Here is a 12,880-nt window from a genome sequence, read left to right as displayed (position 1 = left end):
CATTGCTGATATCATCCAACTTTGCAGCCCAAATGATGTAATTTTTATGATTTGGCTTTCTGACTGTGTAAATGAAGAATTCATCTGATGCAGCAACGTGGAGAAAGTCAGCTTCATCCCAATCTTTAAGAAATGAACCACAAAACCATGCATGGTCTTCTCTCTGTTGCTGAGTGATGTTGTGCTTGCTGATAACATGAAATGGCTTGATACCAGATTTTTTCAACTCACGATATACTCGTACAGCACTAAAACTTCTCTTCTTTCCCCTTTTTGTTTCTAGTTCAAGCACCAATATACGTAAAGACTTTCTTGGTCTACCCACTGCCTCAGCTATGATGTCTTTTGACTCCTGAGAAAGGATTTCAGGCCTTCCAAGGTTCTCACTCTTTTCGTGATGACAGTCTTACGGATTTTTGTTCCAGTTTCTTTTAACAAAGGATTCATCTCTTTTAATGTATTTAGCTATCCAGGAACAGGAACATGAAATGAAGGATGCACCAGCATCCCTGGCCTCTCTGAAGGTATAGCCTGGATTCGGTCAATCCATCTGATTTCCTCCAAGTCGTTAGCCATGGCTGTATCTAACTTTGTCACTCAGTCTGAAAATACAAGAAATGTAAAATGAAAAATAGCTTAATAGAAACTTAAAATAACGTACTTGGAGATAAGCTATAGCAGAAAACTTCATAACTTTCCATTTGTTCTGTGGAGGGGGCCTCTAATTTGAAACACCTGGTATATATATATATATATATATATATATATATATATATATATATATATATATATATATATATATATATATATATATATATATATATATATATATATATACATACATAGAGAGAGAGTTGACTGCTTTAGTGTATGTGGGAGTTTCAGACAAGGGTGCAATACATCTCGACTGTACCTGTGAGTGAAGAGGAAAATTATGAAAAAAACAAGGTATGCTTATGCAGGTTTGTTGGAAAAGGAACGCTTTGGTAAGGGATATGGAGTAGCTGATGTTGTAGATGATAATGTTAACTAGTGATAGTGTGAGAAGCTGCTGAAACAGATAGAATAGCTGAAAGAAGTCTGCCATTGGTGAAAGGTAAAATTTGAGATCAGTGAGAGCGCTGTTATGATGGAAATAGATGACGGAAGATAAGAGCTGTAACTGTGGTACACATGGCAGACGACAGAGAATGGTTGACTTTAACAAGTATTTGTGTGCAACCTTTGCTGGTGATAGTAGGATAGGAAGAGATGAAACAAGAACGAAATGTTATGGGATGCAGTTAAGGAGAATTGTCTGTGGGTTTTACTGCAAATATAACATGACAAATTTTGGAAGTTGTTTGTATTTTTCCTAACATACAACCCTGAGGTCTTTAAATGGGAATTACCTTCAGCACAAGCTGAAGCAGGCTATTCTATTCAACAAGGTTGTTCAGTAGTTGCATTACCGGTGGGAGAGGCAAGGGGTACCCTCACCACCTCCCTTTGCTGAGTTACGCAACCACGTGTTCTATAGCCCAGGTAACGGGTGGCTAGAGGTGGGTAGTTTGCGTAAAGACCTCAGGTTTGTATGTTAGGAAAATACAAATTACTTCCAAAATTTGTCATTTGTTCTTACACGAATACAAACTGTTGGTCTTTACATAGGAAGACTTACTGTTTGGTGGGAGGATCTGAGTAGACTTCCTAACCGACTGGAGGTTCGCCTCACCCAGGACTTTTTCCTGGTCATGCAATGTTGAGCCTCTGATCAGGGGAACAAAAGTGTGCTCGACTGTCAGACTTCTGGGCTTTTCAAAGTAATGGGTGTGAAAGCAACATTACTCCGAAAAAGGCTTGGAAGAACACTGTGTCAGAGACAATAATGCCAAGATAAGTACAGTAAACCCCCGGTATTCGCGTTCTCATGATTAGCGGACTCACGCATTCGCGGGTTTCTCTGTGGAACATATATAACCATTATTCGCGGGAAATTCGCCCATTCGTGATATTTTTCACTGAAAAGTATTTGCAAATTACTGTATTTTCATATAATTTTCATGAATAAATGCACTTTTTGTGATATAACTATTAAAATACTCAGGTATAAGCATTTTTACAGGATTTTTCTTGTGTTTAAATTATCAAAATGGGCAGTTCTAATTGTTTTTATAGGGGTTTTAAGTATTCGCGGATTTTAACTATTTGCGGGGGGGTGTGGCATGCATCCCCCGCGAATATGGGGCGTTCACTGTACAGCACAGTAATGGGTTAGTTTTATTGCTTATCCCTCTCTCCCCTTGCTAGAGAGAGGGCAGGGCTTGCTTCAATTAAATCATGACAATGAAAAAAATAGAAAGGCTGATGTGATCACTCACCTGCATCTGTGTCGGTCCAGCATATGACGGCTTGAAAACCTATCTGCTGCCTGGCGTATGAGGAAAGGTACGAGAAAGGGAAAGGAGGGAGGCCAGTCACACATACACACACCCACTTTCACTTCTACTACCATACAACTTAGACCAGATGCTATCTGTCCCACTAGGGGAACTGGATTGAGCAGCCACCACAGGACCCAAGGAAAAGGTGTCCAAGGACCTGTGAACAATGTCCCTTAGGTAACAGGAGGTGAACATCGTCTGACGCGACCACACTCCTGCTCTCAGCACCTGAGATACCGACTGGTTCTTCCTGAACGTGAGGGAGGGTGCAATGCCCCTAACTTCATGAGCACTGGGCTGGAAACGTACTTGAGTCCTCCTCATTTGATGTTTAGTATGTCCGTGTGATAGTTTCACAAAGCCAGAAAGATATTGTGTTCTTGGACACCTCTTTCTTGATCTTGCCAGTTCTAACAAAAGTCGTCAACACTCAGGCCTGAGCTGCAGAGTCTTTTAAAGTAGCGCTGCAGCACTACTGGACAAAGTAGCATCTCCTCTGGTTCATTACCTACAAAGTCCTCTAGGGAGGGGATCGAGAAGGACTTGAATCTGGCACCAGGGCCTGATGGATTCTGAGTCTTCAACATGAGTTCCGGGATAAATTCGAACGAAACAGATCCCCATCCCCTCGAGTGGTTAACATTATAAGAAGGACCATGAAGTTCGCCTACTCTCTTTGCTGATGCCAGGGCAAGCAGAAATACAATTTTGAGATGGCACTGGGGAGGGCTGCCTTCGTCTGTTCAAACGCCTGCTGCTGCGGAGCTGCCCGCGTCAGAGCTTTCGGCTTCCCCTTCAGTACTCCAGTTAGGGGATACATGATGCAGGCGATGTCCGGTACGAAGCAACGGTAGTAGTTAACCATGCCGAGGAACTCCTGCAGGGACTTGATGGATTTTGGTGTTGGAAACTTCCTCACTGCGTCCACTTTTGAGACCATAGGGCGGACACCTGCCGGAGAGATCTCGTGGCCCAGGAAGTCTTATCATTTCTGCTCCAAAGGTACACTTGTTGAACCTGACAACCAAATCATTCTCCTGCAGGCGCTCCAGCACAGCCTGGACGTGGCGCAGGTGTTCCTCTGGGGACCTGGAGAAGATCAGGATGTCGTCTACGTAGCAAACGCAGAAAGATAGGTCCCCCAAGATGGTGTCCATAAGGCATTGGAATGTGGCCCTGGCGTTCCTGAGGCTGAAGGTGGAGTAGGAGAAGGTATATGTCCTGAACGGCGTGATGATGGCTGTCTTTGGAACGTCGACGCGGTGCACTGGTACCTGAAAATAACACTTGAGCAAATCCATTTTTGTAAATGCTTTGGCACTGTGCAGGGCGCCTGTTAGGTCCTGCATGTTCGGCAAAGGATAGTGGTCCAGTGTCGTTATTAGGTTCAGCCGACAATAGTCCCCACAGGGCCTCCAGGAGCCGTCTGGTTTCCTTACCATGTGGAGGGGGGACACCCACGGACTCGATGCCTTCCTGCAGATTCCCATCTGTTCCATCTCAGCGAAAGCTCGTTTAGCGTCTTGGAGGTTTTTGGGTGGCAAGCGGCGGGATTTGGTGTGTGTTGGTGAGCCTGTCGTGGTGATATGGTGATGGATGCCGTGCTTGGCCTGGGCTCCCAGGAACTGATGCAGCTCTGGCTTGAAGACATTTGGGAACTCGTGGAGGAGGGTGCTGTATCTGTTTGAAGAGATGGAGCAGACGCGGGCATCCCCGGCCCGGTGGAGAGTGGTCGGGAGCGGCAGGTTCTGGTATCCAGCAGGCATTTTTGGCCGACGTCTACCAGAAGTCCGTGGTGTGCAAGGAAATCGGCACCTAGGAGAGGAAACTTGATGTCCGCAATGACGAAGGGCCAATCATATTTACGGCCTAGGATGGATATTCTGCAGGTCCAAGTTCCGTAGCAGCGGATGGGGCTTCCATTTGCGGCCACCAGTGTGGTTGCGGTGCTGGACGTGCAGTTGCGGTCATCCCTCGACGGCAGAAACACAGATTGCATAGTCCCGGTGTCTACCAGCATTTGTCGCTTTGATATGATGTGGGTGAAGAATCCTACTGGCAGGGGCTCCTTAAGGTTTGCGGCCACTGTTGTTATTTGTGGCCGCCTTTCGTTTTTTGTGAAAGAACAGGGGGCTCTGCAATTTCTGGTGGCACTTCCAAACCTCTGATGGAAGAAACACCAGGCTGGGTTTGTCCACGTCCTCTGCTGCTGCAGCTGCGCCTTCTTCCTGTACACCGCGTTTGTGTCCTCTGCCTCGGCTTCTTCTGTTACCAGGTTACAGGCTATGGGTGTTGCAGAGTGTTTGGAGGCCTTGGTGGCCTCGTGGAGTTTGTATGCGACGTTCACCAATTCATCCATTGAAAGGGCGTCCGCATCTGTGATTTGCCCCCTCACCTCTTGCGGAAGACGCCGCAAGAATATTTCTCACGACAAGCTGATCTCCTTCCTCCGACCGTCCGCGTCGACACCTGGCAGCATTAGGAGACCTCGTAGTTCATCCCAGGCGTCCCTGGGTGATGTGTCCCCAGGGGCTGGGTCATCAGGTCGAGGGCACGTTGGGCTCTCTCCGGGATGGGCATGGAGCATGTGTCGATGAGCTTATCTTGTAAGAGCCCGTCACCCCGACGCCGTCTCTTCCAAACATAATCGCACTGCACCCTCCTCCTGAGCAGTCATCTCCACAGCCGGGCCGATTAATCAGACGTTACCCACGTCTTGGGGGAGAGTATTTGTAAGAGCCTGTCGTCGTCTCTTCCAAACACGTGTGTGTTCGTGTTCGTCAATTGTCATCGATCAGAGTGAACAAGACAAAACGAGAGCATCTCGTTTTCTTTCTCTAACGGAACGCGACTTCAACCATACAATATTTCCGTCTGTTTCTTCCTAACCATTGTTGTCTCAATTTGTGTACAATCACCATTACTTGCATTGCCATGCAAGCATTCTAATCATGTACTCATAATGTTCCATCGAATCTTCTGTATCAAACTGTATGTATGTTTCTGTTTGTGAAGACGACAAACGTCTCGCCATTTCACATATGTTATGCTACTGCATTGTATTCATTAATCTGTCTTGAATCTTATGCAACTGGCCATATGTAGAATTTCCTGGCCTTTCCATTGATATATGTTTCATCACTGTATGTTAATCATGTCTCTCAATATCGCCATCTGTTTGTCTGCCGACAAACACTGATGCCCGAATCTGTACCTCTGTTTTTACCTGTCTGTGTGTAGATGCTACCTTACCGCTCGCACAGTCAATAACATCTTCGAAGATTCTGTACATTTATCTTAGTAAGGAACTACCAATAAACCAGTCAACACACAGCCAGTATGTCACTCAATACCCAGTCTTTACACTGGTGACCCCGGAGTGACTCGAAGGACCCAGCCGACCCAAGATGACAACCCACACGCCAACAGACCCTTCGCCGCCTCGCTGCTTCCCACCGTTCCTGAGTTCTCAGTAGAAGTCCAACCCTCCGAGATGACCCACCCCACCACTGGAGCCCTGGATGCCTCCTCCAGGAAACCTGAAGCCACCCCCGCACTCGTACTGGACGAGCTGACCAACGAAGGACCAGCCAACGTCATCCTTCAGCCTGCTGCCGCCCCCCTTGAGCTGGCTACCAAGCATCAGCTGCCGTCATCCTTCATCCCTCGAGCCAGCCACCGAAGGATCATCCGACGTCACCCTTCAACCTGCTCCCGTCCTCCTCGAGCTCCTGCCGGCTGGCGCCGCCCTTCAGTCTCCTACCCGCCCCTAGCCCAAGCCCTTCGAGCCAACTACAATTGTTGGCAAGACAATTACCGCATCGTTGACTCGCTTTGGGGGAGTATTGTAAGAGCCCGTCGCCCCGACGCTGTCTCTTCCAAACACAACGCACCGCACCCTCCACCTGAGCAGTCATCTCCGCAGCCGGGCCAATTAATCAGACGTTACCCACGTCTTGGGGGAGAGTATTTGTGAGAGCCTGATGCCGTCTCTTCCAAACGCGTGTGTTTGTGTGTTCGTCAATCGTCATCCATCGGAGTGAACAAGACGAAACGAGAGCATCTCGTTTTCATTCTCTAATGGAATGCGACTTCAACCATACAATATTTCCGTTTGTTTCTCCCTAACCATTGTTATCTCGATTTGTGTACAATCAGGGCCGTTTCTAGGCACAGGCGACACAGGCGGTCGCCTGGGGCGCCATTTGCTTGGGGGGCGCCAGATTGCCATCCAAAATTAATATATAAATAAATGAGAGAAGTATTATTTTTACGTGAATAATTCAAATAAATAAATACAAGTGTAAACGCGAAAATAAATGAATAATGGAAGTGTTAATACTTGATGCAACGGTGTTTAATGTTTCGGAAAAGTTGGCAACACTGGATAGGTAGATGTCGTCAGTATCAAGGAGCTTTAAAACTAAGTCAGCCGCCTGCTCGCGACGCCACCTTAGTTAAGTTCTAAGCATCGTGTTTACTCCAATCTTTACTTCTTTTTTTAAGTCTTCTTAAGTTGTCAACGCAGCTGTCAAGCATTCAAGCTTTTATCAATTATGAAGAGGCAGTCCAACCTGTCAGGTGCAGCAAACAAGAAAAAAAAAGGAGGAAGAGGAAAAACGAGCCCAAAGTAGAGGTAAGTGTGCAGCTGTGTTGTGTGTGCATAAGCCTAGCCTATAGTTTTTATAAGAAACAAAGTTCACTTTTTGGAGATATTTCTGAGTTGAAAATTCGAATGAAATCCAGGAGTTATATACCTTATAAACCAATGATCTATAGTAATGGATAGGACATCCATCATTTTTTCGCAGTCAAAACCGGAGGCGCTATTTTGCGTTGATTCCTGTCATAAATGAGGTCAAAATAATCCATGGTAATTTCTAAGCCGCTTGTCTGCGTGAGCTAGACTGTGGCACTTGGCGTTTTTTTGTTATTTTACTTGCTTTAAAGAATTTAAAAATTTATATTTTGTCGGCCAGGTTGTAACTAAACTGTAATTGACCTTTGAAGACTACAAACTTGAATTAAACCTAAGCCGCATTCCGCGCTAAGCCCGCCCCCAAAATTTCTAAAAATAATACGCAAAATTGTAACCAGTAAACACCTCTAGGGTATGTTATGTTGGTATTTTTTCAGGGGTATTTCCTGGTTAAATTTTGCCGTTATTAGCTATGGAATTTGCCGTGGAATGCTGGCTTAGACCTACCTGCCTTAGGCAATAAGCCCGCGTAGTTCAAGGTCAATGACAGCTTAGTTACAGCCGGCCGACAAAATATTACTTTAAATTCTGTAAATAAAAGTAAAATAACATAGGAAAACGTCAATTGCCATAGTTTAGCTCACCAATACAGCCGGCCTAGAATTACCTAATCCATAATTATGACGTCATTTCCACGTGTTGGCACCCCTGACTCATTATAAACGGCGACCCCGAATAAATAGGGATAAAGCTGAGAAGAAGATTATTATTAATTTTTATTATTATTTTAAATGTTACGTTTTCCTGGATTACTCTAATATCGAATTTTGTGCTATATTAGTTAATATTGACATTTGCCCATTCTCAAGGATTCTCAAGAGGTTAATTGTAACTTGTAGACCCTAAGCATAGCTACATGCTGCAATGCAGTGATATTTGTACTATAAAAATTTAGATGTTTATAAATTATATGTTTATAAATTAAATTATATTAAATGCATAATAATTAACATATATTCTATAATTTCTTTTCGTCCAGATGCATTGAAAAAATATCTGAAGCCACGACAGCAACCTGTAAATGCTGAAACAAAGGAGTGTGAGGAGGCCTCGGTGTCACTGCCTTCTTCCCAAGTAGAAAAACCAGGTGAGTTTAACAGATCATATTATGAATGTACTCAGAGATGGGCAGTATTTAAATGCTTTGTATTTAAATACGTATTTAAAATACTTTTGAGTATTTAGAATTGTATTTACAAATACATTTTGTTCTGTGTATTTAAATGCTGTATTTAACTATTCTAAGTATTTAAATACAATGTATTTACATTTATAGCTAAAATGTAAATAGATTTAAATATGCAGTCCGTTTGATCGTGTCTGTTTGCCAGTTTATGTGGAATAAGATTTTATATTTGTAAATTTAAGTGTACTACTTAAAATGATTAATGAATGTCTTTTTTTCAGTTAGAATTAGTAGCATTTTTGCATTTTTCACACACTTACTGATGATTACTGAAACATAAAAATGTGTCTTGTGATTGACCATTTCATTCAAAAGCTATTTCATGTGTGTTTGATTTCTTACAGAAGGAGGACCCAGCACCAGCAGCTGCAGCACACTCAATGACGATGTCCCATTCCCCCAGCCTAAAGATACTTCACAATCAACCCCAACCCCAATAGGCACAGCAACAGATGTAAGCGAGTACAGTGAGTCTGTTACAGCAGCACCCATTGATCCTGCTGACTGGTCACCCGAGTTGTCTCATGGAGAGAGGATTGAGTTGGTAAGTCGAGGGCCATATGTAATCAAATCAGAGTTCCCATTCCCAAAGAAACAGGATGGAAGAAGTTGTCATCACCAATACTTCTACAGACAGCTAGTGAACGGGGAGAAAATCAAAAGAACATGGCTGACATATTCCAAGAAAAAAGATAGTTTATACTGTTTTTGTTGCAAACTCTTTTCCCAGAAAACATTTAAACTAAGCAGAGATGGCTTTAATGACTGGAAAAACTGCAGTGACTCACTCAAAATGCATGAGAACAGTCCAGAACATACAAAGAATATGGGGTCATGGAAAGAACTGGAGAGTCGTATTGAAAAGGGGCAAACAATTGACAAAGTTGAACTGGCACTAATAAACAATGAACGACGTAGGTGGCGAGAGGTACTTACCACGTTCGTGGCTATAATTCATAGTCTGGCAGAACGAAATCTTCCTCTCAGAGGGTCCACATACACACTTTACCAGCCCAATAATGGGAACTTTCTGAAAGAAGTTGAACTCATGGCTCAGTTTGACCCTGTTCTCAAAGAACATATTGCGAAGGTGCAAGGAGGTGCCAGTCATACATCCTACCTAGGCAATATTATTCAAAATGAGTTTATTGACTGCATCAGTAAGAGGGTTGTGGAGTGCATGGTGACCGAAATTAGACAATCCAAATACTTTTCAATTATTTTAGATTGCACTCCAGATTTAAGTCACAAGGAACAATTATCTGTGATAATTCGAATAGTTACAGCTGAAGGCACTGCACAAATTAAGGAATATTTTATCGGGTTCCTTGAGGCCGAGCAGACAACAGGAGAAGACCTCTCAAGACTCATACTCAAAAACTTGAAGAGCTTAATAATCCCTTTTGAAGACTGCAGAGGACAGTCATATGACAATGGGGCAAATATGAGAGGAAAAAACAAGGGAGTCCAGGCTAGACTTCTTCAGTTAAACCCCAGGGCTTTATTTGTGCCATGTGGAGCACACACTGTTAATCTGGTTGTGTGTGATGCAGCAAAGAGCTCCTCAGATGCAACTAGCTACTTTGGCTACCTGCAAAAATTATTTAATCTCTTTTCTGCCTCCACTCAAAGGTGGTCGACCCTAAAGAAAACATGTGGACACAACTTTGAAATCCTGGGCAGACACACGGTGGGAGAGTCGAATCAACAGTGTTGAGGTTGTAAGATTCCAGGCTGCAAAAGTGAGAGATGCTCTTTAGATGTGAGAGCAAGCACTGCAGATCCAGCTATTAAAATTGAAGCACAAGCCTTAGCAGAAGAGGTGGGATCATACCGGTTCTCTATTTGTACGGTGGTGTGGTATGATATCCTTAGAAAAGTTCAAACTGTGAATAAACTTCTGCAATCACAATGCATGCATCTGGATGTAGCTGTTGACATTCTCAAGAAGGCTGAAACCTCCCTTGTTAGCTACAGAGACACTGGGTTTGCTGATGCCCAGACATCTGCCAAAGAGATTTGTGAGGAGATGAATGTGGAAGCTGCTCTAAAGCAGAAAAGACTCAGAACTACTAAAAGGCAGTTTTCCTATGAGGCCCTGATGAACCTATTACCGATGCCTTGAAAAAATGGAGTTTCATTTTTCAGTGTAGTTGTGGGATATGGCCATTGAATCTGAGAGAGAGAACTGGAATGATGAGTGATGCTGCAAAGAAATTCAGTGTTCTCATAAACTTCTCTGACCTGACATCCAGTGAGCTAGAAAGCAGGCAAAAGATCTGTGTAATACACTCACATCTGGGGATCATTCTGATTTAAATTATGATGAACTGATTGTAGAGATGCAGTCATTTCCAAAACAATGGCCAAAACAAAATATGACAACATTAGACCTTGTTTTTCTGGAGGAGAAAGGCCTGAAAGAGATCTATCCAAACATGTGGGTGGCATTAAGAATTGCTGTCACTACACCTGTGACTGTGGCATCTGCAGAGAGAAGCTTCTCTAAACTTAAGCTCATTAAAACATATTTAAGGTCTACTATGTCACAGGAGCGCCTAAATGGGCTGGCAATAAAAGTATTAATAGAGAAATATCCAAACAGATTTCGTATGATGACACTATAGGTGATTTTGCTGCAAGAAAGTCAAGAAGAGTCAGGTTTTAAATATGAAAAATCAGTGAAGAAAACTTGTATATATTAGTTATAGCATAGACCTCAACATATGCATTGAGTTCTATGGTTTTAGATTGGCAAGATTACCTTTTTCAATTTATCTTAGGATTTGCAATAAAATGTAGAATGGTGTTATTCTATTAAAATTTACAAAAATAGTTTGTATACTTTTGAGTCTATACTTTTCCTTGTTGTGTATACATATACGTGAAGATGATTTATTAATAAAGTATGTTGTTTTGTTGTGGAACTTGAGATGCTAGTTGTGTTCGAAATTTTTTATGTTATTATTTCCAGCCTGGAGGGAAGGGGGGCGCCATAACGAGTTCTTGCCTGGGGCGCCTAATGAACTAGAAACGGCCCTGTGTACAGTCACCATTACTTGCATTGCCATGCAAGCATTCTAATCATGTACAGTACGCATAATGTTCCATCAAATCATCTGTATCAAACTGTACGTATGTTTCTGTTTGTGAAGACGACAAACGTCTCAACATTTTCACATATGCTACTGCATTGTATTCATTAATCTGTCTTGAATCTTGCTTTACAGTTGGCCATATGTAGAATTTCCTGGCCTTTCCATTGATATATGTTTCATCACTGTATGTTAATCATGTCTCTCAATATCGCCATCTGTTTGTCTGCCGACAAACACAGATGCCCGAATCTGTACCTCTGTTTTACCTGTCTATGTGTAGATCAAGGTCTATAGACCTTGTGTGGATGCTACCTTACTGCTCGCACACGTCAATAACATCTTCGAAGATTCTGTACATTTATCTCAGTAAGGAACTGCCAATAAACCAGTCAACACCCAGCCAGTATGTCACTCAATACCCAGTCTTTACAATCTCGCAGGTCTCTGTACTTGACTTTGCCCAGCTGAGAGTCCAACCATGGGGTGATTTTTGTTGAAGACCTCCTCCAGTAGCGTCGTCATGGTTACGTCCGCCTTGGTCTCCTGTTGTAATTTTTTGCCACTCGAAATGGACATCTGCCCGCAGAAACCATGATGCGGTGTTTTGTCGCGAGAACGGAGGGAGTTTTATCGCCTGGCTTATTGCTGCCTTCGAAGGCGAGAGGGGATGCAGAGGATCTGTGCGTCCTCGGAATGACTTTCTACCTTAGTGTCTGACTTTTTCTCACATCAAAACGCGAAATATGCGCCGTATTTAGTCCGTTAATGGTGTTTGGCCTCGTCAGAAGTCAAAACTATAAGCCGTGGGTTCTTTAATGACTTCAAGCATGATTGACATGAATCATAAATGGCCAGGCCAAACCATTTGAGCACGCCAGAGCGTACCTGGAGGTACGCCGTAATTAGTCCATTAGTGGCGTGGGTGTTCTCCAAGGAAGGAGCTTTCAGAGGCTTAGACTTTTGTTGCGTGTGGTTCTGTTAAAGGCTCTCTGAAGGTAAAGCGGCTGTAGTGAGTCCATTAATGGCTGTGTTTACCAAAACCACCGTGTTTACTGTCACCCTCGGGTCACCAGTTGTGAGGACAAAAAGGTCGAACTGGGTATTAACTGATTTATTCTGTTGTTGTTTTAGATTTAGCTGGCCTTATGCCAGCACGGGCCTCTTGCTCCTAGAGCAGCCCGTAACAGATGATTTATTCATGTTGTTGTTGTTTTAGATTTAGCTGGCCTTTGTACTGCCAGCACGGGCTCTTGCCCCAGAGCAGCCTGTAACTCTATGTTGATGATGAGTCTGTGAGATGGGTAGGTTAATGAAAACTTTATTATGATACATGAAAGTGATTTTGTGGGGGTGAAATTTGAAATGAAAAGATTTAACAGGCATGGTTGCAACTTCTTTGAACCCTAAGGTACCC

At 43.3% G+C, this 12,880-nt stretch overlaps 1 protein-coding gene across 1 annotated transcript; it reads left to right on the top strand.

The window, feature by feature from the left end:
* Positions 1 to 4,333: 4,333 nt before the first annotated feature.
* LOC136827816 (zinc finger MYM-type protein 1-like) lies at positions 4,334 to 10,085 on the top strand. Its single transcript, XM_067085276.1, has 4 exons — positions 4,334 to 4,481; positions 8,162 to 8,269; positions 8,713 to 8,912; positions 9,099 to 10,085. The coding sequence occupies exons 1-4, from the start codon at positions 4,334 to 4,336 to the stop codon at positions 10,083 to 10,085; spliced, it is 1,443 nt and encodes a 480-aa protein (XP_066941377.1).
* The last annotated feature ends 2,795 nt before the right edge of the window (positions 10,086 to 12,880 follow it).

This window comes from Macrobrachium rosenbergii, chromosome 42, assembly GCF_040412425.1.
Source record: "Macrobrachium rosenbergii isolate ZJJX-2024 chromosome 42, ASM4041242v1, whole genome shotgun sequence".
NCBI classification, from domain to species: Eukaryota; Metazoa; Arthropoda; class Malacostraca; order Decapoda; family Palaemonidae; genus Macrobrachium; species Macrobrachium rosenbergii.
The sequence above is the reverse complement of the archived record's forward strand: the minus strand, read 5'-3'. Positions and strand labels throughout refer to the sequence as shown.

Bases quoted from the DNA above. Each gene is read 5' to 3' on its own strand.
- LOC136827816 (XM_067085276.1), top strand. From the start codon at position 4,334: ATGGGGCTTCCATTTGCGGCCACCAGTGTGGTTGCGGTGCTGGACGTG. The intron at 4,482-8,161 runs GCAGGGGCTCCT...CTTTTCGTCCAG, and splicing joins GTGGGTGAAGAATCCTACTG to ATGCATTGAAAAAATATCTG. The intron at 8,270-8,712 runs GTGAGTTTAACA...GATTTCTTACAG, and splicing joins TTCCCAAGTAGAAAAACCAG to AAGGAGGACCCAGCACCAGC.